Here is a 27,724-nt window from a genome sequence, read left to right as displayed (position 1 = left end):
ACGTGTATTTGTTGATGAGTGCCTACCTTTTATGAAACCAGTTTGGTCAGGATGAATTAAGAGGGGGGTTATTTTCTCTAATCTCTTTGAGAGAGCTTTGCAGATTATTTTAAGGTCTACATTTATAAGGGATATTGGACGATAGCTTGAGGGATATACAGGGTCTTTGCCTGGTTTTAGCAGGAGATTCATGTTTGCAGAATTCATATTTGATGGAAGTCTGCCCTTTTCTTTGATTTCCAACAACGTTCTGTAAAAAACTGGTGCTAGAATCGTCCAGAATTCTTTCTAGAATTCTGCAGGAAAGCCTACACATTTTCTGAGAAGTGCTCTTGCCATTTACTTCTGCTCTTAGCCAATACTTCGGTTTACTGACGTAGTTCAAGCGTAGGCTGCACTAAACGAGAGATTTCCGAGTGTTCCTGAAAGCAACACAATAATTGCTGAGTCGTCACGTGCTACACGGATGCGGAAGTGCGAAACTGTTGTTTTGCTAAACGAGTGGCTATCGTCGACACATTTTTTTTCCCATTATACTGTTTTTGTGGTCGTAAACAACACTCATGGTCAGGTGAGACTGTCTTTCTAGTAAAACAAGTCTTTAAACGGGTATGGCTATGCTCACGGATATTCTGCATTTAGGATTAAGAGGTGTCAGATGTCGGGTTATTTCATTACGGAGATCAGCTGTTTGAAATATAATATCTTCAGCAATTTGGGTGCAGATTTATTTACCGTTCGAGCTATTAGCTTTTAGAAAATTCTGACCAGCTGAAGACGATAAAAAGAGTCCACATAGTGCTGTGGTTAAAGAAATGATATAATATTCCTGCGCCGTCATGTGAGAGTCAGACGTGAAGTGTGTGTGTGTGTGTGTGTGTGTGTGTGTGTGTGTGTGTGTGTGTGTGTGTGTGTGTGTGTCAGTGTCAGTGTCAGTCAGAGACAGCGAGAGAGATTGCCATATGACATAAGCCCTCATAAATTTGATACTCAGCATGGTATTTTTAACAATATTGTTTGTCAGGAATGCAATCCTTACTATGAGAATATGCCATTACAACACAGTGGTACAGTTTGATTCAACTTTGTTGCTCTCTTGCTTTGCAGGATGACACAGAAGCACTGCCTGGAGGGCCAGGTGTACTCTGTGCCTCTCATCCAGCCCGACCTGAGGAGGGAGGAGGCTGTTCATCAGATAGCAGACGCACTGATGTACTTGGAGAACATTTCTACAGACATCTTCAGAAGGCAAGCCCACCACACACACACACACACACACACACACACACACACACACACACACACACACACACACACACACACACAGTTTACAGTTTCCAGGTTGGTCTCGCAGTGTTTGACTCTTGGTTGTAAACTGAATCACTGGGTATGCAGTCTTTTTCTTTGTTTACATTTTCATGGTTGCAAATACGGGATGAATATGAAATTAATAGGGAAATTACATTGTTGTTTGTGGTTACATTGTAGTAATACAATGTATTATACAAATTCATTATTATTGATATTGTTTTATTCCTTCAGTTTATACCACTACATTTTATTCAGGGTAGGAGTGAGCCAGATGTTATTCCAGAGCCTGTTTCAGGGATTGTTTCATTTTTAGTGTCATTTATTTAAAGGTTACTTTGATCAATTTTAGCTTATCAGATTTTCAAAATAGCAAAAAGTTTTAAAGCTACAGAGTTTTTAAAAAAACTCAACAGTAGTGATCTCTGCATTTGCTCAGGCTAGGTAGCAAAGAGTGTTTAACAACAAAAGAACAGGTTTTAATAACGCACAAAATGAATTGGTAGCAGATATAACAGCAGCTGTTGCAAGTTTGCTCATGGGCCAAAAAGCTTTGTCATATTTAATAGATTGCACCGTTAACAAACAGCAGCTGCTTGAGGACAGATGGTCCTGTCTGGCACCCTGAAAACAGAGGAGGTGTTGCCTGTGACAGCATGGAAACAATAACATTTATGAACAGAACAGTTTTGGCCATGTAAACTTTTGAAACATGAGCTTTTTATAAGTAGATCACTGATAAAACATGAGAGTGGCATTTGATACTTATACATAATCTCAATGAATTGTAGGAGTCTTCAGTTCCTTTTGGGGGGTTTCGGGACTCTGCAGGATATATAATAAAGAACTGGATTGTGCAGTATCCTTGACATACGGTTATCCTTTGTGTGTAGATGTGCATATGCCCATATTCAGTTGTTGTTGCTTGCAGGGTGTCAGACAGTGTCGAGAAAAACCGTCACCAGCTCAAGAGGATCACTGACCGGATCAGACTAGCTCAGGCCCGTGTCGACAAGATTAAAGGCAGCAAGAAAGCCACCAAGGTAACACTGAATCTTCACCCTAGAAGGCAGCTTTTTAAGTTCTGATACAGAATATAGGAGAAAAAAAGAGTAAAAATGTTATTTTATGTGCATATAGGTTTTCTCCAGTGCCAAGTACCCAGCCCCAGATCAACTTCAGGACTACTTGTCTATCTTCGCTGGAGCTACAGACCCCTCTTCACAAACACGGCCCCGACACAGAATACAGAATAAACTGCGACCCTTTGATGAAAAGGCTTTGCAGGTGAGATCAACACATTAAAATGTTGGGGGGGAAAAGAGCAAAGGTTTTGAAAAGCAATTTTCAAAATTATGAAAATGATGACTGTGACTTGCTAAGAGCCACATTGCATATTTTATTTTCGCAAAGCTGATGTCTTAAAAGAGTTTGCTGACTAGTTAGTGTTGCTGCTTCTTTGTTCAGCTCATGCTGCTAAAACAGCAGGTAGAAAACAGGAATATGGACACGGTTAACTTTATTTACATAGCTTTTATCCACACCTCACGTTCTAGTCAAATGAGGGCATGGGGACTCTGCGCACACTGGTCATATTTATGCAGACTGCTGGGCAAACCACTTTAAAGCTTTAGAGCATTTGCAGGAGTCTTGGTCTTGGATATATCCATAGTGATGTGGGTAATACCTTAAATTACACACATTTTATTTTGACCTGATTTAAAACTTTGATATTTCAAGTGAATGCTTGACTGGATGTGAATGCCCTGTAAACCTTGTGAAACATGTTTATGCATAAATCTCCACTCGGCCTGCGTATTTCCTGTTTTGCTAAGTAAACATTTTCAGGCCAAGTAGGTTATGTTGTCTGTTTAAAAAATACTGCAAAGTAGTACACAGCAGCCAATTGTATGTGCACTCTGTTGCTTTTACTTGCAATTTAGTACTTATTTAGGAGGTAAAATGGAGGTGAAAACAACATAGACTTGTAGAAAAATGCAGCTTGTCAATCATGTATCGAAAGCCGCAACAGGCATGTCCCTTCTTTTCTGTAGATTTAACTACACATGAGTCACAGTTGAAGTTGTCACATACTGTATGTGATGTATGTAAATGGGATATCAGAACCCAGCTGTATTTGTGTCACCGCACAGTGACAAGAGATGTGTTTTTTTTCCCCCAAGTGGTTCTTGTGTGTACGTGCTCTGCTCAGCACAAGTTCCTGCATTATTTATAGCAAACACCACTGTTTTTCCTTCACCGTTACAGAAAACTTAACAGGAAAAAATATAAAAATAATATTTTTTCCTGCCTGTGCTTGCACGTGTTTGTGTATCTGTGTGTATTTGTCGGCTTGGGAAGGGAACAAAAAAGAAAATAGAGCTGGCATTTGTCTCTGATGCAGAAATGCATTATTCAGTACCCCCCTCAATAGAAGCAATACCCCCTAACATATAACTTGGTGTTGTAGTTTGTGTGCATCTATGCGCAGGAGCACTTTGATGACATTTACGATATGCGTTGCTAAAGATTTCGTTAACATTTTCTTGATCTCCTTCTCACTCCAAGTCCTGCTTTCTTCCTTTCAGGAGAAGTTAATGTATTTCCCTGTGTGCGTGAGAAATAAGAAGAAGACTGAGGATGAGACAGAAGAAGGATTGGGCAGTCTGCCGCGTAACATCTCATCTGTCAGCTCTCTTTTGCTCTTTAATACCACAGAAAATCTGTGAGTCTGCACACGCCAGCACAGACACAGATGTTTATTGTAAACACTGACTGATTTCAATGTTCTCTCGTATGTTTTAATTTGTGTCTTATTTTTTTAAAGATATAAGAAATATGTGTTTCTTGATCCTTTGGCGGGAGCAGTGACAAAAACGCACACAACACTAGAGACGGAAAAAGAAGATAAACCATTCGATGCTCCTCTGTCCATTACAAAGAGAGAGCAACTGGAGAGACAGGTACCTTCTGACTTTTCCTTTTTTTTTCTGTGAAGGATCAGATCTGTTAAAACTTAATCATGGTTTTCTTTTTCTCTTAACAGATAGCAGAGAGTTATTTCTATGTGCCAGACCTGGGTCAAGTGCCTGAGATAGATGTGCCGTCCTACCTGCCAGACCTGCCAGGTATTGCAGACGACCTGTCTTACAGCGCAGACCTCGGACCTGGATTTGCCCCCTCGGGACCCACACACAACATCCCCGAGCTGCCCTGCTTCTCTGAGGAGAGCAGTGCACCAGGTAGATGTCTTATGTTGTGAACCTCAATCATTTTGTGCCCATTTGTCTTTTACTGTGAAGCTTTTTGTGATATCTGAAAAGATGCTACATAAATAGATCAAATTTTCTTCCAGTGTTATACAGTATTTCATCTGCTTGTTTCAGGAACTCAGCTCCAGCTTGATGGCACACCACCTCCGCCACCTCCCCCGCCCCCTCCTCCGGAGCCTTCCCTCCCTCCCGCAGCTCCGGCGTCAGCTCCTCCTCCGCCACCTCCACCACCCCCTCCTGCAGACAGCTCCGCAGAAGTTTCCCAAGTGCCAAGTTCAGGTTTGTCACATTTATGCACGTCAGTAGTCTCGTACAGGCTCTACACTGCTGACTTGGAGCGAACCTGACAGTGTCTTAAAGCCTGTTCCCTCAGTTATGCACACGCACACACGGACTAAATGATGTTTGTCCTCATAAATTAGATTGACCTCAGTGATGTAAACCCAGACCACACTGACTCACTGGCTCCTCTAAATACAGGTCCTGTGTCGGGTGCACCCAGCGAGGTGGTCCAGCCGTCAGATGGCCGTGCCAGCCTGCTGGAGTCTATCCGCAACGCCGGGGGCATCGGCAAAGCCAAGTTACGCAACGTTAAGGAACGCAAGCTGGAGAAGAAGAAACAAAAGGAGCAAGAACAAGGTGTCAGATGGTTTGAGCGTGGATGTGGTTCTGCCCATGTTTTATTAATGAGCACACGGCAGTCATCCAGGCAAAGTGGAGCGTGACCAGCCCCTAATTAGTATTCAACCAGGAGTTTATACAGTATTTCACACTGAATGTTAAGATGAGATCGTTTTTGACTATCACATATGCTTAACTGTGTGACTTCAGTTTCATACCAACCAACGATTGTACTTAAAAACTGTTTTACCTAATATTAGACAGCATATCTCTGGCCCTTTCATTTTCTCGCCAGGTCATGACCTTACATTTCTTTCTTTTTTCAAGAGAACTGCCTTGACTGAATAACTAGATTAAGAAAAAAAAAGTCTTGTAATTATATGCTTCACTTTGAAGTGCAGCACTGGGGAATTAGTGAGACCATAATCTCTTCCAATTGCAAATTTAAAAAAAATACTGGTAGCATGATTATTTATTTACTCTTTTTTTTCCTTCTAAAATAGCAGTGGGAGCGGCCGCCGGTGGTGGAGACTTTATGTCTGATCTCTTCAACAAACTTGCTATGCGACGAAAAGGTTAGAGGCCCGTTTTATGTCAAATGAAATTGAAAATACTGATATTAGTGATTGAATTTGCATAATGTCTTCTATCCTCTGTTCAGGAATATCTGGTAAGGGTCCAGCTGGTGGAGAGTCAGGTGATGCTCCGGCCGGTCCTTCTGGGGCATTTGCGAGGATGTCAGATGTCATCCCTCCACTTCCTGCCCCACATACAGCGACAACAGACGATGACGACTGGGAAGCGTAATGGACAAACACCACATTCGATGCCCTTTGATACAGTTATTTAAAATGATTTAATTTCCTTCTAACACAGAAATACTATTAAAAAAAAAAAGGAAAATGCAAATGATCAAACAATTTACTAATGTTTAATTTAAGCAGAACATGTTAAACGATGATGATGGAACGGATCTGCAGGCTTTGCATTACATAACACATTGCTTTGAATTCTACGAATATTTCAAACTTCAGGAGTAAATCAGTCACATGTATTTGCTATGCCAGCGCTGTGCCTGATATGTGTGGTAGCTGTTCAGTAAGTAGTTTTTAACAAGCCAAACTTAAAAATAGAGAAGTTATTTTCTTTTATGAGATTCAGACGGATAACCCTGACTAGAAGTGTTAATTGCCCCGTTAGCCTTTGTTTGCATCGTGCCATCAAATTCATCATTCTCCAACCATTAAATAAAACGAGATGTAGAGAGTGTACAAAAAATGAAATATATAATAAATATGAAAACTGAAAAACTGCCTGACTGATTTTTTTTTTTTTAACCAGCAGCACTCACAAGGGTGCAAGATGTTCAAAAGCCTGTGGTGTGATATTGAACTTTGTGTCTCTTCCCCCCCCTCCCCTCTTGCAGTTGCACATCATTTTCTTATCATCCTGACACAAGTCTCCGTGAATATTAGGGAGATGTTAGTTGGGTCCTTTGGGAGAGGAACTATGCTTTTTTCTGCTTCTTTTCCAGGAAGAACTAGGAAAGAAGAACATACAGACACAATATGAAAATTTAAAATGTCAATCATGAAGGGGACGTTTTTAACAATACAGGGAGTGCAGAATTATTAGGCAAATGAGTATTTTGTCCACATCATCCTCTTCATGCATGTTGTCTTACTCCAAGCTGTATAGGCTCGAAAGCCTACTACCAATTAAGCATATTAGGTGATGTGCATCTCTGTAATGAGAAGGGGTGTGGTCTAATGACATCAACACCCTATATCAGGTGTGCATAATTATTAGGCAACGTCCTTTCCTTTGGCAAAATGGGTCAAAAGAAGGACTTGACAGGCACAGAAAAGTAAAAAAATAGTGAGATATCTTGCAGAGGGATGCAGCAGTCTCAAAATTGCAAAGCTTCTGAAGCGTGATCATCGAACAATCAAGCGTTTCATTCAAAATAGTCAACAGGGTCGCAAGAAGCGTGTGGAAAAACCAAGGCGCAAAATAACTGCCCATGAACTGAGAAAAGTCAAGCGTGCAGCTGCCAAGATGCCACTTGCCACCAGTTTGGCCATATTTCAGAGCTGCAACATCACTGGAGTGCCCAAAAGCACAAGGTGTGCAATACTCAGAGACATGGCCAAGGTAAGAAAGGCTGAAAGACGACCACCACTGAACAAGACGCACAAGCTGAAACGTCAAGACTGGGCCAAGAAATATCTCAAGACTGATTTTTCTAAGGTTTTATGGACTGATGAAATGAGAGTGAGTCTTGATGGGCCAGATGGATGGGCCCGTGGCTGGATTGGTAAAGGGCAGAGAGCTCCAGTCCGACTCAGACGCCAGCAAGGTGGAGGTGGAGTACTGGTTTGGGCTGGTACCATCAAAGATGAGCTTGTGGGGCCTTTTTGGGTTGAGGATGGAGTCAAGCTCAACTCCCAGTCCTACTGCCAGTTCCTGGAAGACACCTTCTTCAAGCAGTGGTACAGGAAGAAGTCTGCATGCTTCAAGAAAAACATGATTTTCATGCAGGACAATGCTCCATCACACGCGTCCAAGTACACCACAGCGTGGCTGGCAAGAAAGGGTATAAAAGAAGAAAAACTAATGACATGGCCACCTTGTTCACCTGATCTGAACCCCATTGAGAACCTGTGGTCCATCATCAAATGTGAGATTTACAAGGAGGGAAAACAGTACACCTCTCTGAACAGTGTCTGGGAGGCTGTGGTTGCTGCTGCACGCAGTGTTGATGGTGAACAGATCAAAACACTGACAGAATCCATGGATGGCAGGCTTTTGAGTGTCCTTGCAAAGAAAGGTGGCTATATTGGTCGCTGCTTTGTTTTTGTTTTGTTTTTGAATGTCAGAAATGTATATTTGTGAATGTGGAGATGTTATATTGGTTTCACTGGTAAAAATAACTCATTGAAATGGGTATATATTTGTTTTTTGTTAAGTTGCCTAATAATTATGCACAGTAATAGTCACCTGCACGCACAGATATCCCCCTAAAATAGCTAAAACTAAAAACAAACTAAAAACTACTTCCAAAAACATTCAGCTTTGATATTAATGAGTTTTTTGGGTTCATTGAGAACATGGTTGTTGTTCAATAATAAAATTATTCCTCAAAAATACAACTTGCCTAATAATTCTGCACTCCCTGTAATGTTCCTCACCTTTCGTAAGGCAGCAAAAGCAGGCCCAAACGTCGTGTGCGTGGTAGTGCGATCTTTAATCCATGTGGGAAGTTTAGAGAGCGTAGCAGGCCGGGAGTAACGCCTGTCACACAGCACAACGGAGGAATAATCGCCCCGATGACGAATAGCTCTTCCTTTGAACAGAGGATATCACGCACAAGTTAATAAAACTGTATTTTGATATTGATATGTATTAATATGACTTCATTATCTGTACCTATAGACTGATTGACAGCCTTCATGCAGATGTTTTCTATTAGAGCTTGTCCTGGACTCCTCCCCTGACTGTGAGGCTGAAATAGAAAAAAAGATGAGATTTGATACTAAGCTGCATGTCGCCTTCCCTCTAATCTTCTATTTACAATGAAGTCACAGTAGAAGCTGCTGGTAAAGAGTCTCACCAGGTGTTTGTCCAGATATGACATCTTTTCTTGCAGCTCTGGGGACTTGATGTTTGGATAGGGCATTCCCACCATCACTACACACCTGTTATCAAAAGCACAAACCCACACTGATTAGTGTGATATACTTTAAACCAGGGGTTTCAAATTTAAGACCCAGTGGCCAAACTCCAATCTGGCTCACTGCACGGTTTTAGAAAATGTGAAGGAGGGAATACATTTTATATTTTAACTGTATTTTAATACATTTTCCTGCTTCTCTTGCTGATAAAGACCTCCCCCCATGGCCATTCAAACTACATTGAAGTAATTAAGTAATAGACAAACAATTAAATGACATAAAAGTTCTTGTTTTTTTCCCCACTATCAGCTAGAAATGTCTTTTTTTTTTAAAATAAAATAAAATTAAAAAAAATAGGAAATTTTTTCTGAGAACAGAAACTTCATGTTTTATAATTACAGCACAGTCTGGGTAATGGAAATAATTCTGTCTTTTTCTTATATTAACACATCTCAGCTAAAAGTGTAGTTCTTTTCACTGACTGAAAGGCCAGTTTCAATGGTCCAGCCCACTTGAGATCAAAATGGGCTGAATGTGGCCCATGATGTAAAATGACTTTGACTTTCCCTGCTTTAAAACGGTGTACAACTGCTTGTTCGGCGCCCTTCAATTACCTGCCCAAATCATCGGAGAAATTGATTCCCTCACTCATCTTTCCCCCAACCACAGAGAACAACAATGCTCCTGTGAGTCCACTGCAGTCCGCAGAACACCTCTAAAGTAAAAAAGACAATCATTGCTTGGCAGTGGTAAAACACAATCCTAATGATCATCAGTTTAGTTATGAGATCGGTTGTGTCAAGAGTGCAGTTTTACCTGGATACAACGGGAAAACTCATTCAGCACCTGCTCTACCTGGTTGGCCTTCTTTGGCTCCTGAAAGATCTGAAGAGGTGTGATTAGATAATTAAGAGACTATAGGACAAGATGTCTTTTGACTCTTTTTAGTGACTTGAGTATTTACTAAGTAGTTTCCAGTAATATATAAAGCTAATGTACCTTCTTCTTATTAGCCAATCGAGTAAGTGTACCGCTGGCCTCCCAGTGAGAAATGATCCTCTTCGAGTAGTCGTAAGAAGGGAAGAAGCACACCACGCCCCCGGGAACCACGTTGCAAATGTTGGAGAGAATGCGCCCGGTCTCATCCATCTGCAAACAAACAAATGTGCATCAGTCAAATGACACCACTGTAACCAATGAATAACAACGCAAACTTCATTCAGTATTCTGCATGTGTGAGTTACCATTCGAGGCGTGTCTCTGTTTTGGAAAGTGAACTCGAGCTCCTGACCAGACGGGCCACTGCACAACACGAGGGGAAGGATGTTCTCCGGAGGAATTACGTGACCTAGAGGGCAAAATTTCTGTTATTTATCATGTTAAATGCATTAATGCAAACTAATATTCTTATGTTATTTTCGTGCACTAATACACTTCAGTCAACCTATGCACAACCACTACCACTAAGGCTTGCATGTGTTGTGAATTAAGATCATGTTCAAATGTCACAAAATGAGTCACAGAGCACAAAACTTAACTTGTTATAGGTTGGGCTAAAGTTTGTGTACAGTGGATTAATTTATGGTTTAGTTCATGAGATGTCTTGTATTTCCTCCTCTGCTTTGCCTATAAACAATCATCCATCTAAACACATCAATTTTTGGGAGTCTTCAAAAAGTACAAAGGCTATTTCTGTAGATCTTACCCTAAGTCTGTAACTGAACAATAATAATGTAACAATACAATATAAGTAAATAACATAAATATCGTGATGGGATAAGCAGGATTTGTGCTTGTCCAGGTAACTTCGGAGTAAATCCTGAGTTTTCAGTATCATGAAGGCAGTTTGCCACGTACTGCGGGACATCTCCATGGTAACTTGTGCAGCAGATCTAACCAGCTCCAGAGCAGACCATGTTTGAGGTAAGAGATCAAAAATTATAATAAATAAATAAATCACTGCATGCTGATCAGCTATTTCTCTAGAAAAAGTCACTATTCCCTCAGACAAAAGTCTGAGGGAATAGTTTAGATTCAAAGAATCTAAACTATTCCCTCAGACTTTTATCTGAGGGAATAGTTTAGATTCAAAGAATCTAAACATTTAGTTTATTTCCTAATGGACATAAATAATGATGATGAATAATAAATATATATTCTTAGACAACTTTTTTGCTTGTCGGCTACAAACAATTTAAATTATTTCATTTTATTAAGCATTAATATGTGAGCCTAAAACAGGGCACCTATTTCTACTTAAACTTTATTAATATAATAGATCTTTTCCAGGTTGCTGAACAAAGTGCTTAATATGTAAGCAGATTCACATTCCACTTTTCCTGTTATAGACAGTGACACCACTGATTTGTCTGCAGCAGCTGTGTCCCTTTCAGACTCTATTATATGTGAAACCTCTTTGTATTTTCCACATAGTATAGTTTTATGTTCTTTTGTAAAATTAGTCTCTCTGCTGTGATTGGCTATAAGCTGACACCACCTTCTTGTAAACATGCTCGTAGGTAGATTGGGAAAGCCTGGGTTAACGTATTGTGCTGACAACCACCTTCGTGTGACATCACCTGACTTCAGGAACTTATTCCTATAACAGTCTGGGTAACCTCACTGGAAAATTAGAACTCCATCTAAATGTCTGTCATCACTTTTGTCAAGCAGTCTAATTATTCCCTTTATCAAAATTTCCCACAAACAGAAATCTTGATAATCTCGTCACTTAGCGAGAGTGCATAATAAAAACACAAAAGGGGGAGCTCCACAAAGTACTGTTGTGTTATAAAATGGGCCACTCACCACAGGAAAACTCAGTGATGCGCTCCTCTCCCACCCCAGCAGAAAACAGAAGCTCTTGTTTGAAGTCTGAAACCTACATATAACATCCTTTAGAGTGGAAAGATAAAAGATACGCAGCAAGAGCTCAGTTTATTTTTAGAGGATTTAACACAACTCACAGGCTGCATAGTTCCTCCTGCAATGATGACTGCTCTGCACTCCTCCAGCACCTGGGCAAAGTGGACTGCCGGATTCAACAGAAGGAACTTGACGCTGCTCTCCGACAAAGACCCTGTAAAACAAGCAAAGGGTGTACTTTACACTGTAATGCGTTGATGTCATAACTGTTCTTTATTTTGTGCTGTGTGTTTAAAACGGCACCTTGTTTGTGCACCACCACTCTGCCGTCAGTGTTGCTGTTAGTGAGAGCCATGAAGAAACCCTCCACTTGCATCATTGGAGATGCAGACAGGACTTTTTCCGTCTCTACGGACTCCTGCTGGTCAGCTGAAGGAACTGCACACAAAACAAGAATACAAAATAAATTTCTAAGAATGCTGAAACCCCCCCCAAAAACAAACAAAAAGAAAAACAATAACCTAACCATAAGGTATCATCACATATTATGACTTCATCCCGCACAGTTATGACATTATTGCACTGACAAAATCTGTCCACAGACAGAGAGACATGCCTGCCAAGCTACTCAAAGGCCTCTTTGTGGCAGTTTTTGCTCCCTTATAACATATACTCAGAGTCATAAGGTTAAAAACAATACCAGTCGGGTATATTGGCTGGTAAAACTCACTAAAAGCAGAGAAATACTGTTCAGCCTGATGTTTTATGTTGGGCTGGATTCCAGTTTGTTTGCATGTTGGAATCAGAGACATATTTTTTTATTTTTCCATTTAAAAATGTCTACCCGTGCAACTCAAGTGCAGTTTTACAAATCCTTATACATTTTTAATGCACTGAATTAAAACAGTAATTATTTCTGTGCTTTAGAAACTGATTCACTGCAAAAGCTGAGTGTGCATCTGAATACTGTGAAACTTTCTGCTATCATCTACTTTAGCTCTTCTTCGTCTCAAGTGAGTCTGACCACCTTAAAGTAATCAGGTGACTTTATAAATGAGGAGGCCCCGGGGCAGACCCAGGACACGCTGGAGAGATTATATCTCTCGGCTGGCCTGGGAACGCCTTGGTGTTCCCCCGGACAAGGTGGCTGGGGAGAGGGAGGTCTGGGCCTCTCTGCTTGGGCTGCTGCCCCCGGTAAGCGGAAGAAGATGGATAGATGGACTTTATAAATGAGCCATAAACATTATAATTAAGAAACCACAACAAAATTCTGATTGTGATATACTCGATTCATTTCAGACTGGAGACAAATCCAGAGTGTGCTCCGCCTTTCTCCGCCAGCAGTTTGTTTTAGAAATTGATTCTCGTACTGAACTGTTGAAATAATTTGTAAAACTTAGTATAGAATACCTAAAAAGAGCTTTTACACAATCTGCCTTTCATTTAACAGCATCAAGGAATTGAACAAGCTCCTCAAAAGTCTGAAGATGTGATGATAAAAATTAGTGTTAAACAATCAGAATAATTATTTCTATAAAACTCTAATCTTTATATGATATTGGGATGGGTAGTATAACCCCTGAAGCAGGGACTATTTGTGTCTTTGTGATTTATATCTATGCTTGAATATATCATCCATTGTGTATCTACTACATTGAATATTATTACATGAATTTTTTTTTATTTCACAGTTCTGTTCTCCTGCTGAGGGGCTACAAATGGAAATTAGGTAGTAGCTAAATATGGTAAAAATCATATGAGATTAATTGCATTTGCTTGTATTGTCTCTTTTTACACTTTTCTGATACAACATCGTGCAAAAAGCCAAGTGTAAAAAACTTTCAGAACATCTTAGATCTTCAAAAGTACTTTTGTGACTGATTAAAAAAAAAAAACTATGTACAGTGAGGCGTTCTTTCAGTATATACACTATGCCTCCAATAATGATGCAATTCTCAGAAATATTATTTTGTCCTGAAAATTATTTAAATATTATTTTTGTGGGTAACAAAATACACAGCCGACCTGTTCCAGGGTTCTGGTTGCTCTGTAGGGTCTGAAGGTAGCGGTTTAAGCCTTCTGTGCGCCGGTTCTCCTTGTTGTTGCAGTGTGTGTGCAGAGTCACACCTGAGCCTGCGTACTTCTCCACAAAACCCCCCAGCTGCAGAGAGAAAACCAGGGTGGTAAAAATGTAATTTTACATAAGTGAACTCTCAGACGTTTACCGTCTTTGTATGTATGAGATAAATCACACTTACCTTCCTGCTGATCATGCTCTTCTCAAAGTATCTTTGTAACTACAGCAAGAATGACAATGAGAGCTTGTAGTTTCGATGAGGTGTGCAATTAAAATGATTGTGATTCCTAATAGAATTACCAACTACCTTAAACAAATTTATATTGTCAATCTGAGCCTTGAAGAGAAAGTTATTGATGGTGAGCATCTCTGTTCCTAGAAGAACAAAAAAACCAGATTTGTGCCTTGATATGTATGACTGCGTGTTTACAGTTTGTGGTCAGAAGTTTACACTCATCATATGTAAATGTCATGGTAATTTAGGGCTTTTAATAATTTATTAGAAGTCATTCACTCGTTTGAGGATGGAATGATTATACAGCATACATCTTTGGGTGCACAAGTTTGAATTTATTTGGGATATATATCTCACACCAGGCAAGACCCCAGGTGCAGGGTGTAAGACGCTAACAAGCAGGGCATACATGGAACGCCATAACCAAGTGGGTGGCATAGGCATAGTGTACAGAAACACCTGTGCCGAATACGGCCTGGAAGTCCCGAGGTAGGGTGGTAGAGAACGACCGAGCTAAGATCCTGTGGGACTTCCAAATGCAGACGGACAAAATGGTGGTGACTAACAACCGGACATAGTGGTGATAGACAAACAGAAGAAGATATCCGTAGTGATAGATGTAGCGGCTCCCAATGACAGCAACATCAGAAAGAAGGATCATGAGAAGCTTAAGAAATACCAAGGGCTCAGAGAAGAGCTGGAGAAAATGTGGAAGGTGATGGTAACAGTGGTCCAGAAGAGCGCAGTTCTAGGAACAGCTAAGATACTGTGCAAGACCTTCGGTTAAATGTTAAATGTTCCTTAGCAAGTTGCATCTTCACCAGTTGATTTGGTAGCAATCAACAAGCTTCTGGTATAACTCTGGTTGAATATTTGACGACTCTTGGCAGAATTGGTACAGTTCATTTAAAATGGTTGGTTTCCTGTTAATATACAGACACAGACCTGCTGGCAGTAAATCAATGATAATCAGTAACAAGAGGTTTATGGACTTTAGCTTTGTTAAATTAAAAGAAACCGTAGAACCTTCACCACTACTTATTAAAAGTTTTAAGTGATTATACAGTATGTACACATTTGAGTATGCATGTATAATTTTTGGCCCTGTGTTCCTTAGAGAAATTCCAAAATAAATTCAAACTTGCACAACTAATTCATTTTTTAAAGACACTAAAGATGCATGCTATACAATCACTCCATCTTGGAAAAAGGAAAGCTCAAAGAAATCATTAAAAGCCTCACATTACCTTGATATTCATGACCATGATGAGTGCATGCAAACTTTAGACCATAACTTTATGTGTTTATCATTGACTGACCTGGTTGTGTAGTCTGGCTCTGTGGACTCTGCCCCACCTTACCTGGAAGAACAAATAGGAACAAATATCAAAATGAGGTGCATTGCAAAATTTGATTTTACTGTCCAGCTATTACCCTCGCTAAGCTTGTTGCAGACACTCACCTCCCAGCACCCGAACAAGTCCCTCAATCACAAACAGGATCTGCTTAATGTACATCAGGTTCTTTGCCTTCAATCTGCTCCTGGCATTTAAGAAACAAAAATATCAATACAAAGAAGGAGAGACTGCGATCAATTTCCGAATAAGCGAATTTTCTGAGACTCACTTATAGCGGTCAGCATACTGACTGAGCTGGGAGTGAGCACAACAAAGCTGCAGAAAATTGAAACATTAGAACATCACAAGGAAGAATCGTCTCAGAAATCTGTATTTTGTGCATGTTATAGAATAATGTATTCACCTGTGCTCCACTGAGCTCTGCACTGTGTATACAGGAGAGAGTGTCACTAAGGTTATGAGCTTCATCTATGATCAACACCTGTAAAAGATACCCCAACAACTTTTTTTAAATATCCCTTTATCACTCAGTCATTTGGTCATATTTGTATCGTTATTTTCAGATATTACAATTGAAAAGAGAAAAAATATATTTCTTAATACTGCCAAGATATTTTAAACACTTATTTTTCTATATTTTTAAGAGAGGAAGAAGAATACCAGACATATAATTGTACCTGTCCCTTTAGCTGGACACCTGCTGCTCGTCTTGTAGCTTCATGAAGCACCATTTGATAAGGTAACACAACCAGCTACACCAACATAAACAAACCACAAAGACATTAAATGAAAACCAGATCTTGTGGGAGAAATACAGTAACCAAGTAGCTCTTGTTGACAAATCGACTGGCGACTCAGTTACCTGTGCAGGGGGAATAGCGAGACGTGTAGAGTAATAAGGACACGAGTGTGTTTCTCTGCCCAGCTTCAAAAGCTGCTCTATGTCATGAACAGCCCCCAGAACTACATCTCGCATCTGCTGCAGTGCTGAAGCCTTATTATAGGGACACACGCTCTTTGCTGGGCCTCGCTTACGTTTTACACCCTCTTCGTGATGATGCTTCTCTACAAAATGGAAGGAGAGATGAAAGAGGCTTTCTCGAGAAAAATCAATAAAGCCTGAGGTTAAAATAATTTCTGGAAGAAGAGCAATTCTTCCACAAAATGCCTCTCACCGTGCTTGTTTTTCTGCATCTCCATGCAGCGGTCATTTATGCGCTGGATGCTGCCCAGCTGCCGCACTTCTTCATTGATGCACAGATTCTGCAGAATTTTATAACAGGACAATGTCAGATGTCAGTGTCAAGAGTCACAGTTTTATTGATTGAATAAATGTAATAGTTTGTGTGCAATCCCAAGTAAAGTCTCAAGTACAGCGTCTTTGAATACTGTGTATTTCATAAAGGAAATACCCTCCTTCTACATAGACACAAACTAGATTGTTCAATGTGCTATAGAAGAGAACATAACACCATTTATCTTGCATTTGTTTCTCCATTTTTTCTATCATGTAGAGGATTTAACAGGCCAATCTTCCCAGCGCTGGCTGTTGTTAGGTGCTACTTGATAGTTCTGTCAGAATCTAAAAGGACTCTTTCAGAATTAGACTGTTTCATAACTGTTCCCCATCATATCCTGTTCTGCAAATGTCTTCTTGGCTTTATTATCCTCTGAAAATCAAGATCAGGTTTTTTCCTACATTTGAAAAAGCCTCTAACGGGCTGATTACACACATAAGAGTCTGCATATGTCAAAGGCAATGAACCTTTGTTAACTTATTTGTTATTTCTGACCATTTGATAAACGAAATTTAGTTATTACACCTGTGTAATAAAACCTAGTTAACAAAGCACGTTGGTGAGATTCCTTTAGCTATGCTTAAAACCTCTTTGGGTGGGAGCAGTAAAAATTCGTCTATGAAGGAAAAACTGCCAGTAGGTAAACAAACAGAAAGACTTGGTGGCGTGCTTTATGAACAATCTGTACTTTTACTGACAAAAAATAATAATAATAGAGACAAATTATACCAGTCAGTTACTTTGAGGAATTAAAGGAAATCTCTCAAGTACTCGAGCTGACAAAAGAAGCACCATGGAGAAACAGTCAAAAGCAACTTCAAGAAAAAAGTATAATCACATCTATTGAATGAATAAGTGTACAGGATGAAGAGATCCATGCAAAAATTTACCAGCTTATGTTCATATATTGTTTGTGTTACTTTAATGAGATAAGATGTTTATGTACTCAACCAATTATGCCATTTGTGTGTTTCTGTGTGTGTGTACCAATGACTGTATAAACATTTTTTTTCTACAGTAGAAAAGATTTTTATTTTTTCCCCAGTCACTGCTGGGTACATACCTGCCGTGAACCCAGTGTGACCACACTGATGTCCTTGCTAAAGGGGCTCTTTTGTACCTCGTGGACAAACTGGGCCAACTGGGAATGAGTGCGGCTGCAGTAGTAAATCTACAGATATGCATATGAACACAGTTCCACATCAGGAGAATGTCCGATGCTCATAATTATAATAATGTTCTTGTTATAAATATATTAATTCCATCCAACCCATTTAACTCTTACAGCTACAACGTGAAATTTCATACCTTAGTAACATGTTCTTCAACCAGTTCATCATCCTCATCTTTTTCAGCTCCAAAGAATCTGAGGATGCAAGCAAAGAAATCCTTTGTCAATTTCAGACTCTCATTTGGATTATTTATTAATTTTACCCATTAATTCATGTCCTCACTTAGTTTATTAATATATAACTAGAGATAAACTCAAAATAACGATAACTGATGTATGATACACAAAAAAAATAAATAAAAAAAATTGAAAATTGTACCACGTTGTATTTGAACTAGCAACCTTTAGCATACTGAGAGAGGACTGGTGCACCATTCAAAATCAATGGGACTGTATTGTCAGAGAAAAGTTTAATATTTCAGAAACAAAATTTTGAAAATCTAAATAGAAGCACGCAATGCATAACTGAGCTGCTCGTTTTGGCATATGAACACTCTGTCTATGACACATGGTGCGAGACTAGTTAGCAGGCAAAGAAGAAGAAAAATAGCCAATGACAATAACATGTACTAGGACTGCTGCTTTGCAACAGTTGCGCCAACGAACAAGCAAATCCACTCTGGAAACTAACAAAGACTAAACTGAACTGTAACCAAAAACTCAAGATGAATTCAAACTAATTAGAAAATATGAAACTATAACAATCAGTTTTCCTCACCTGCTCTTAATCTTTGATTCATCATCGCTCTCATATTCTGCAATGATCAGCTCCTCGTCTTCTTGATCTCCTGTTGCCTCGACCTGCTCCTCCTTACTGAGCTGAAGCAGCTTGAATGCCTCATCCTCTTCATAGCTCTATGAACAGACGAAACCATTTCATTCACTTGTATTAAATGACTTGGAATAATTTTAATATCCAAGTAAAGTTCCATTAAATGCTCATGTGCATGATGGCTCACCTTTCGCTTAACCGCATACTTTAGCTGGACATTGTTTCGGATCATTTCTAACCGTTCTTCTCTCTTCTTCCTCTTCAATTCTTCCTCCTGACACCAAACCAATCAACAATAAGCAAATGTTGAGCAAGTTAAAATTCAGACTTCACATACACTTCACATCCAAGTTTTCCTCACCTTCAACTTTGACACTAAATCACGTTCTGCTTTTTTTTGTACAAAGTCAGTGATCCAGTCCAGCTCTGCTGAGGAACTGACTGCAGAGGACTGAGCAGCATTAGTGGAAAGAGCTGCTTCTCCTTCCTGCAACAGAGCAGCTGCCTCCTGCCTCTTTCTCTCCTCATAATCTGTGAGCCAGCTCAGTGCTCCACATATCAGACTCAGTGACTTGCCCTAGATTGACATAAATAGACAAAAACACTTATTAATGAAGTCCAACAGCTTCTGCACAGATATGCTTTTCCCCATGCATTAGTACACACCGTTCCAGTGGGACTTTCAAAGATGCCAACTTTGCCTTTGTCAAGTGCGCTGTACAGGGCTTGCATGAACTCCTCCTGGATGTTATAGGGCTGGTAGGGAAATGGAAACTGTGCCCTACTATTTTCCATGCTCCTAAACCTTCCTGGAAGGAAACACAAAAGCAAAGGTTAGTTTCAACTTTTCATTTCTGATATGGACCTTTGACTTGCCTCTACAAACAACCGATTATAGCACCTTTTCAATCGACGACAAATTCCTTTTTCGGCAGGGCTCATTTTACTACAATAACTAAATCTTCATTAACTAAAGACCTTACCTGTTCACCAATACGTTGCGTCAAGCAGCTAACATTTAAAACCGACAGCTTTTCAGCTATCTTTAAAGTGAAGCGTTCTGCTAGCTAGCAATCTTTCTCCTTACAATCGTATCTTTTATCGAACGTCAATCAAAATCTGAGAAAATAGGACTGCCGTTTCTTACCGTGTATATCATGTAAAATAATGTCTGTTTTTAGTTGTCAATTCCCGGCTATTCAACAACCGCGCCAAAAAACAGAAGTGGTCACAGAGTCTGGCCAATAGGAAACGAGCTACGAGAAGGAGTGCATGTTTTAATGTACAGTAACGTTTGTCCGGACGGGGTTGTGTGTATTTATCCACGATTTTGTCATTTACTGTAACACTGTTTGATGACAGAGAATGTCAGATAGCCTTGATATTAGCAATTTGAGTACTGACCTAAAACATTCGTAAAATAAGCATGAGTATTGCTCGTTGGATTTGCTGCCGCCTTCCAGGTAGATCCTTTAAACTATATTTAACGTCACCTACGCTGGTCCCTCCCCCCCCGGTACCTCCTAGACTGTCTGGAAAGTTCTCTGCCCTTCTTTAAGCGTCTGTGAGATGCCAGATTGCAGGATAACGTGGACTGAAGGCAACATTGCGTAAACCTCGTATTATAAGCCGATAGCAGCGTGACTGGTGAACTATAGCAAAGGACCTCTGTTGCTAGTTGGTAGTTGTGCTGTATTCTCGAGGAAGTTAAGCCAGCTAGTAAACGTTGATCAGGTTGTTGCTTGCAGCACTTGATCTGAGGAGTAGTAGGGGCTTTAGCCACCGTCACTATTAGCCAGTGTTAGTTTGGATTGTTGTGCAAGGCAGAGAAGGGACAGATCAGCTTCATGACGATGACTGCAGAGGAACAAACAAGTGAAGTACAACATACAATCCCCCTGGAAGGAGAGGACATCACACCAAAGAAAGATGGGGGTGTTTTAAAGGTAAAAAATGGTGCTTGATTTGGTACTCAGCACCTAGCTAGCTGAGTGGTTAGCTGACAGCTTGTTTACTGTTCGGCTAGGTTAACGTTAGCTATCGATAGCTATGCTGTCGCATACACTGATTTTTTTTAAAAAAATTCAACGAAAGCTAACTTTAATGCTAGGAACACCTTATAATGGTATGCAGCGTCACAGTTATGAGAACTAACTCAGTACCAGAATGTCAGAAACAAGACTAGCTGTCAATGAAACGGTCTGCATTTCTAGAAGGATCTGGAGCCTTGAAGAAACAACTGTCATTTTATTGATGGACACATTCTATATTTCATCCCACAATTAAACACATACTGAGGGCTTTAAATATATAGGCCTTCATTCATAATAAACAAGTTTGCAATTTAGTCGTTCACTAAGCGAAGTGCGTGGTGCGCGTGCAAGGCAGCGATCACAAGCATGTTCAAGAAATTGCTTTCTGATGTTCTTTGATAAATTCTCGTCTTACCTTTTTCTCCAGGTGATCAAAAGGGAAGGTACAAGCACAGAACTGCCTATGTCCGGCGACAAAGTGTTTGTACATTATGTGGGCACACTTCTGGACGGGACTCATTTTGACTCCAGTAGAGACAGAGGAGAGAAGTTTTCCTTTGAGTTGGGCAAAGGTTAGTTTCATATTTGTTATAGCTGCACAACCAGTGCAGGATTTTCTCTACGTTTTAAAAAATGACCTTTTAATAAAGGAAATGAACCAGAATGCATTTAAGGTAACACATAACCCCACATAACCACAAAGGGGGTTGCTGCCCCTTGAGACAAGGGTGTGCCAGTGTTCGGCAGCCTCGCCTCTGTCAGTGCGCCCCAGGGTGGCTGTGGCTACAATGTAGCTTGCCATCACCAGTGTGTGAATGGGTGGATGACTGGATGTGTAAAGCGCTTTGGGGTCGTTAGGGACTAGTAAAGTGCTATATAAATACAGGCCATTTACCATGTAATCTACCTTTCCCCCCATAGGACAAGTAATAAAGGCTTGGGACATCGGTGTAGCCACAATGAAAATTGGAGAGTTGTGCCAGCTCATCTGTAAGCCAGAGTATGCCTATGGCTCTGCAGGCAGCCCACCCAAGATACCACCCAGTGCCACTCTTGTTTTTGAGGTAAGGATGCCAGTTTTCATTGTCCATTAAGTACTTTTAACTGTGTAGTTTGAGATACTATATATCTGGGCTCCCATGATAAGATAGAAATTGAGAAGTGGCTTCAATTCAGCAAGTACAAAATACTTTACAATCTTTTTGCTTCCAAGTTTATAAATTACCTTTACAGTTCAGGTTACACATTGCATATTTCAGTCAGTCTGTCTCAGTTATCTTTGCAGTGAATTTCAGCTGTGGATCATAAAATGCTTAAATTTAGCATTTAGGATAACTTAAATAATTTTTCTGATAATGCTTATCTCTTTAAGTGGTATCTCTGTGGCCAGACTTGCAAAAAAGCAAATCATGATAAGCAGTTTCACAATTTGAATCTCCACTGTGCTTATAGTTGTTGCTTCTGATGGTGTTAAAAATTGTTATACAGCCTTCTGTTTTTATTGTTTTGTATAAAACCAGTTGTTACCTTTTCATACATTTAGGATAACTGTTGTAACCTTTTGTTTAAAGACTACAGTAAAAGAAAAGGAAAAAAATACAAACCTGAATGACTGCTCCCCCCACCCCCTGCCCCCAAAAGAACTAATCTTTTGAGGAAAAAATTGGGAACTTTGGAAATTATATTGAAAAAGTTGTTGTTTTTTGTTGTTTTTTTTTAATGAAAAGATATACATTTTTTGTCACATGTCTACATGCTTATAGGTGGAACTGTTTGAATTTAGAGGGGAAGACATAACGGAAGAAGAGGATGGAGGAATCATCCGACGCATTATCACTAAAGGAGAGGGATATTCTAAACCTAATGAAGGAGCAGCTGTTGAAGGTAATTCATCCAGAAATGTGTTTGATACAATTAATTTCATGTTTTATATTTCCATCCTTGGAAAGTAGAGTCCCTGGTTAAATGTGTTTAAGTAAGAGCATATTGAGGATAATAATCTTTTCAAACAGCGTTGCCTTTGGTTATGGTCTTATATGTCCCTTATTATGTTTTAACAAACCCACTGAATAATAATTCAGTAACCGATTGGTTTTGTCACCAAGAGTGGACTTGCAGACATAACGAAGAAACTACTTTCTCCTGCGCCCTTGTCACAAGGGGTCGCTAGAGCAAGTAGCTTTGCATGTTTGATTTGTGAGTTTTACACTTCTAGGCGATTTGTGACTCCAGCTGGAGTTAAACGAGCAGCATTTTACTTGCCAAGTCACTGTCTAAACCACTACAATATAGAGCTATTCAAAGGTAAACCTGCAGATATCCACTTTCAGCAATGGTCCAGGTGATGTATTGGGCTTGATTAAAACCTCGATTATACTTTCCAAGTCTGCGAGCTTGAGTGGCATTCACTTTTGTTTTGTTGCCCCCCCTTTGGACCAACTGTGTTACAATGCTGTGGTTGCAGCCATTCCACAACTCTCTATGAATGGTACTTATGGCCATTAATCAATGGTCTTTGATCAATGGTCATGACATTTTGCATATTAATGATCACTCAGTGGGCTACTTTCAATCATTGTGCAAAGGTACTGTTTATAAGCGTGGTTAAACCTGCAATCAGCTGAGACTGAAGAGCTCACATGGATGAGTGACGAAATGTTTCTCCAACTGAAACCGCTACGTCTAGATGAACAAAATCAACTTTTTGGGAGTTCGGGGAGAATTTACATTTCAGCCCACCGAATATGCACACAAGTATAACAGGAATGTCTACTCGGGTCTCCAGCTCATCAGTGTGACTGTAAATGCTCAAAGATGACTGTAAGACAGTTTTGGTTTCTTTAAGAAACTGAGTCTGTAATCATACAAGTACTATTACACGGAATTCTTAAGGTTCCTAAAAATGAGACCGAATGATGGAAAAGAACTTCACTGACACTTTAGAAATGGCTGACTTTGTAACGTGGCAGTCTGCCAAGAAATCAAGACTGAGTGGGACATGAACTAACCTGAACATTTTCTGTCTTCTTCAGTAACCGTGATAGGGACCTGCGATGACAGTGTATTTGACGAGAGGGAATTAAAGTTTGAAATTGGAGATGGTGAGAGTTTCGGTTTGCCAGCTGGAGTCGAGAAGGCTATCATGGCTATGGAACAGGGAGAGGAGGCGGTCTTCACAATTAAACCTAAGTATGTTCACATGTGCAAATTCTTACCACTAACTTCATAGTGGTGACATTTTATGTTCATATGAAGTCAGTCCAATTTTAGACTCTTGAACTGCTTTTTCTGCAGCTCTCAAGCATCTCTTTACAGAATATTTCCACAGTTTAAAGATGCTGCTGTAACAGTAAATAAACATTAATTCCTGCAAGAATTAGCTACATGAATTTTTAACTGGATAGTTGTGCAGTCTTTGGTTTTAAGCTAAGTGACAGCATGAGTAATGACTAATTTAATCAACTATAACGGTTAAGCTTTGCAATGTGATTAAACAGGAAAATGGCTGCAGAATTATCTCTTTTTTTGCAGTATCCAATACCTTAACTTAAATGGTTTTTAAGTTGCACACCAGCAGTGATTTTTGTGCCCTTTACTCATGACTAATGATATGTTTGTCTGATTTGTTAGATATGGTTTCGGGAATGCAGGAAACGCAAAGTTTAACATTCCTGGTGGAGCGACATTGCAGTACAAGATTAAACTAACAGCTTTTGAGAAGGTAAGGTGGGAGTGTGTGGCAAACACAGCAGCACTTTAGATGCTCATTTACAATATTTTCATCTAAAAAGGAAAATGTGTTCTTTCTATTTTAGGCTAAGGAATCATGGGAAATGAACATCTCAGAAAAGCTGGAGCAGAGCAGCATTGTCAAAGAGAAGGGAACACAGTATTTTAAGGTTTGTTTTGTTTTTTGTTTTAAATTTAAGAAGTGATCCTGTCTTGGATTTCAAGATGTTTTGTGATGCAATGGTTTATATGCTTCAGGAGGGAAAATATAAGCATGCATCAGTGCAGTACAAAAGGATTGTGTCATGGCTGGAACATGAATCTGGTTTGTCAGAAGAGGACGATAAGAAGGCGAAAGCACTGCAGCTCGCTGCACACCTGAATTTGGCCATGTGCTTCCTTAAACTACAGGAGCCAAACAAAGCCCTGGAACACTGTGACAAGGTATCTGGTAACTGTTCTTTGTCTTAAAGCAGCACGTGTGTGTGTGTGTGTGTGTGATCAGTGGTTTGTCTTGGTTTTTGCTTAAATACTGAAAACATTTAATTATATTTATGTAATTATATTTAATTATGTTATAGTCGATGGAGTTGGATGCATCCAATGAAAAGGCGTTATTCCGAAGGGGAGAGGCACTGTTTGGAATGAACGAGTTTGAGAAGGCGAGAGATGATTTCCAAAAAGTGGTTCAGCTGTATCCTGCCAACAAAGCTGCCAAGAACCAGGTATAACACAGTGTGCCTTTGATGTGTAATTCAAGCAGCTTTCAATGTTGAAATTTAATCAATCTAAGATGATATTTAATTTTTAAAAAAATCTGTCTCTCTCTGTTATGGCAGTTACAATTCAGTTTGGTTAATGTGTCTAATTTTATTGTACTACCATCCAAAATGAGACAGGTGAATGTTTAATTTATTTTCATGGTGTAAACGAAAGTTTATACTGGATTCATTTAGTAACAAACCAGGATGGGTGAACAAATATGACTGTGCTTCTGGGATTGAAAACGCTGTTTTTTTTAGGTCACTGGTCATAAAACAACTGTTCTGCATATCCAGTCTTTTAGTTGTTGTTGTACCCATAACATATCTGGAAATACAGCAGGGTGACGTCTGCTTTATGTTCTTCCAGGTGCTACTTTGTCAGAAACGTATAAAGGAGCAGCACGAGAAGGACAAACGCATCTATGCCAACATGTTCCAGAAATTTGCAGAGAGGGATTCAAAGGTGATGGATCTGTTTACTAAAACAGCCACAAGAGGGTGTGATAAGCACGATTTTAGGTTTGGCAAAAAGTGAAGGTGTGCTGAACTGGTTTGTGTCTCGTGAACAGAAAGAAGCAGAGAAGGGGAAGAGTGAGAGCGTGGAGAACGGAGAAGATGCAATGGAGGTTGAAAACGGAGAAAAGGAAGCTGGGGGTGAAGCAAAAGCGTAGATGAAGACGCAGCTTTTTTTATTTTTTGTCTTCTTTTTTTTTTTTTTCCCCCTTTCCTATTCTCTCCTGCGGTTCATCTGTACTTCAGACTTTTGTAACTCTGGCCATTTGTGTTTAAGGTGTGATTGTTTGTGTGTGAGAATGAGTATGTCATCGACAACACTGACCTTGGGCACGTCCTCGCTGGCTTTCTTCTTGTTGGGCTTTTTGCTGTGGCAGCTAGCCGACTGTGGGGTGGGGTGTCGTCAGGCACCGTGGGACGTGGATTTAAATGAATTGTATGCTACAGTCCTACCCCCCCCCCCAACCCCTCCCCCTCAACTCTGAACTGTGCATGTGGTTTCAAAAGAATTTGGGAAGTGTGGGGGGGAATTGCATCCAAAATGTTAAGTGCTGAATTTCAGAACCTTCACCCGTCAAGGGCTAGACCATCCCCCACCTTGCACTACCTTCTGTATGACCCACCCTATGTTTTTTGCTGTCCATCCGAGCCTCCTCATGGGCCTACTGATCAATTCCTAGAGTTGTGATGGCTGTGTGCATAGATCCACTGTGTTTTCAATGTTAGTGCCTATGTCCCAAAGTATGTATGTAGCAGCACTGTGGATAGGTGGAGTAATAAGATGTTGGTGTGAAATAGCTGTCAGACTTGGAGCTTTTCTCTCAGTTTAAAATGGAGTTCACTTTTAACCCCTAGGGTACAGGACTGTTCACCTTCTGCTTTGGAAATGATTTTTTTTGTACTTTTTATTTCCTAGTGTTGTGCTTGTGATTCTGTATTGTTCTCAAAACTACAAATACAACAGTTTACTTAACTGGAATATGTGCATTTTTAAAGCAGCTACAGTAGAAACTACCTGAATTAGCTTCTCCTGGACGCCCTCGAGTATTAAGCAGTTAAGTCTTAATTTACTGTAAAAAAAGTACTTGTATGAAAGTGTACATATTTGGCTTGTCAGATTCAGGTTTAGACTGTACATGAGAGGATTAAATGAACCTTTATTCATTTTAGTCAGCAGTGCCTGCAGGAAAGGGATGAAAAACCAAATGAGAGGCCTGGTTTTTTAAAAACATGGCTGTGGGTTGTATGTACAGCTCATCTTTGTTGGGGGGGAAAAGTCACTGCTTGTTCTGTCCTGACAGAAGGATTTAATAAACAAATGGATACAACTCAGCTGCGTGTGATATTTTTGACTTGTACATGCATTTCCTCCCACTTTTCATTGGTCACGTGAGGAACTTGAGAACCTGTGATGTATCCATCGACACAAAGTGTGCAAAATAAAGAATCTGCTGACAGTGTCACACGAGGAGGGCGACTCCTCAGCTGGACTTGTGCTCTATGATGAGGAATTTGTTTATACGTTAAGCAAAATTAAATTGACCTGATTTTAAATGTTTAAAGGTTGTACGAGTTGATGATAGCCATTTAACCTGTAATAAGTTTGATTTGTAATATTTGCATTGCAAGTTAACTGAATTTGGTGTTTGCACTGTCTGTCACATAAAGTAAGCTACTGCAAAAAGATGTGATGGGGTGGGACGGTAAATGCATTTTTTTTTTTTTTTTTAAATTATTATTGTTTCATATTGTGCTTTAATGAAACATAAGGTTAACTAAGCTGTTTACTCTCCATCTTTATGGGAGGAATATTAAAATCTCTGTGCAAAAATACCAGTGTTGTGTGTATTTTGAAAATTAAAACTACCGAGCTTGCACCTGTGACAGTCAGGAGGCCTTGTCTTGAGGAGGAAGAGGTGTTTATCTGATCCTCAAGCTCTCTCACTCAGCTTACAGATGTGCTTTCTCTCCCTC

At 39.9% G+C, this 27,724-nt stretch overlaps 2 protein-coding genes across 5 annotated transcripts; one reads left to right on the top strand and one right to left on the bottom strand.

Annotated features, from left to right (window-relative positions):
• Positions 1-415: 415 nt before the first annotated feature.
• wash1 (WAS protein family homolog 1) lies at positions 416-6,514 on the top strand. Its single transcript, XM_004553255.6, has 11 exons — positions 416-571; positions 1,108-1,248; positions 2,240-2,351; positions 2,449-2,595; positions 3,897-4,033; positions 4,136-4,271; positions 4,355-4,550; positions 4,695-4,859; positions 5,061-5,219; positions 5,705-5,776; positions 5,863-6,514. Exons 1-11 carry the CDS (start codon positions 564-566, stop codon positions 6,006-6,008), a joined length of 1,419 nt encoding a protein of 472 aa, XP_004553312.2. The 5' UTR covers positions 416-563; the 3' UTR covers positions 6,009-6,514.
• On the bottom strand, positions 6,116-23,919 carry ddx11 (DEAD/H (Asp-Glu-Ala-Asp/His) box helicase 11). Of its 4 annotated transcripts, none has more exons than XM_076885769.1 (28): positions 23,753-23,919; positions 19,378-19,520; positions 19,073-19,288; positions 18,899-18,985; positions 18,658-18,794; positions 18,017-18,074; positions 17,772-17,879; positions 16,586-16,673; positions 16,273-16,475; positions 16,088-16,162; positions 15,814-15,891; positions 15,679-15,725; positions 15,515-15,594; positions 15,372-15,413; positions 14,125-14,192; positions 13,999-14,037; positions 13,766-13,901; positions 12,044-12,178; positions 11,842-11,954; positions 11,684-11,756; positions 10,120-10,223; positions 9,875-10,024; positions 9,692-9,760; positions 9,490-9,590; positions 8,815-8,899; positions 8,631-8,706; positions 8,393-8,547; positions 6,116-6,741 (listed from the first exon to the last, which is right to left on the bottom strand). In XM_076885769.1, the coding sequence occupies exons 1-28, from the start codon at positions 23,886-23,888 to the stop codon at positions 6,709-6,711; spliced, it is 2,835 nt and encodes a 944-aa protein (XP_076741884.1). In that variant the 5' UTR covers positions 23,889-23,919; the 3' UTR covers positions 6,116-6,708. The 4 variants fall into 4 exon arrangements, with proteins under 4 accessions (XP_076741884.1, XP_004553309.3, XP_004553310.3 ...); XM_004553252.5 differs by lacking the exon at positions 23,753-23,919 and adding an exon at positions 19,859-20,040; XM_004553253.5 differs by lacking the exon at positions 23,753-23,919 and adding an exon at positions 19,695-19,848.
• Positions 23,920-27,724: the final 3,805 nt, after the last annotated feature.

This window comes from Maylandia zebra, linkage group LG7, assembly GCF_041146795.1.
Source record: "Maylandia zebra isolate NMK-2024a linkage group LG7, Mzebra_GT3a, whole genome shotgun sequence".
In the NCBI taxonomy this organism is placed as follows: domain Eukaryota; kingdom Metazoa; phylum Chordata; class Actinopteri; order Cichliformes; family Cichlidae; genus Maylandia; species Maylandia zebra.
The sequence above is the reverse complement of the archived record's forward strand: the minus strand, read 5'-3'. Positions and strand labels throughout refer to the sequence as shown.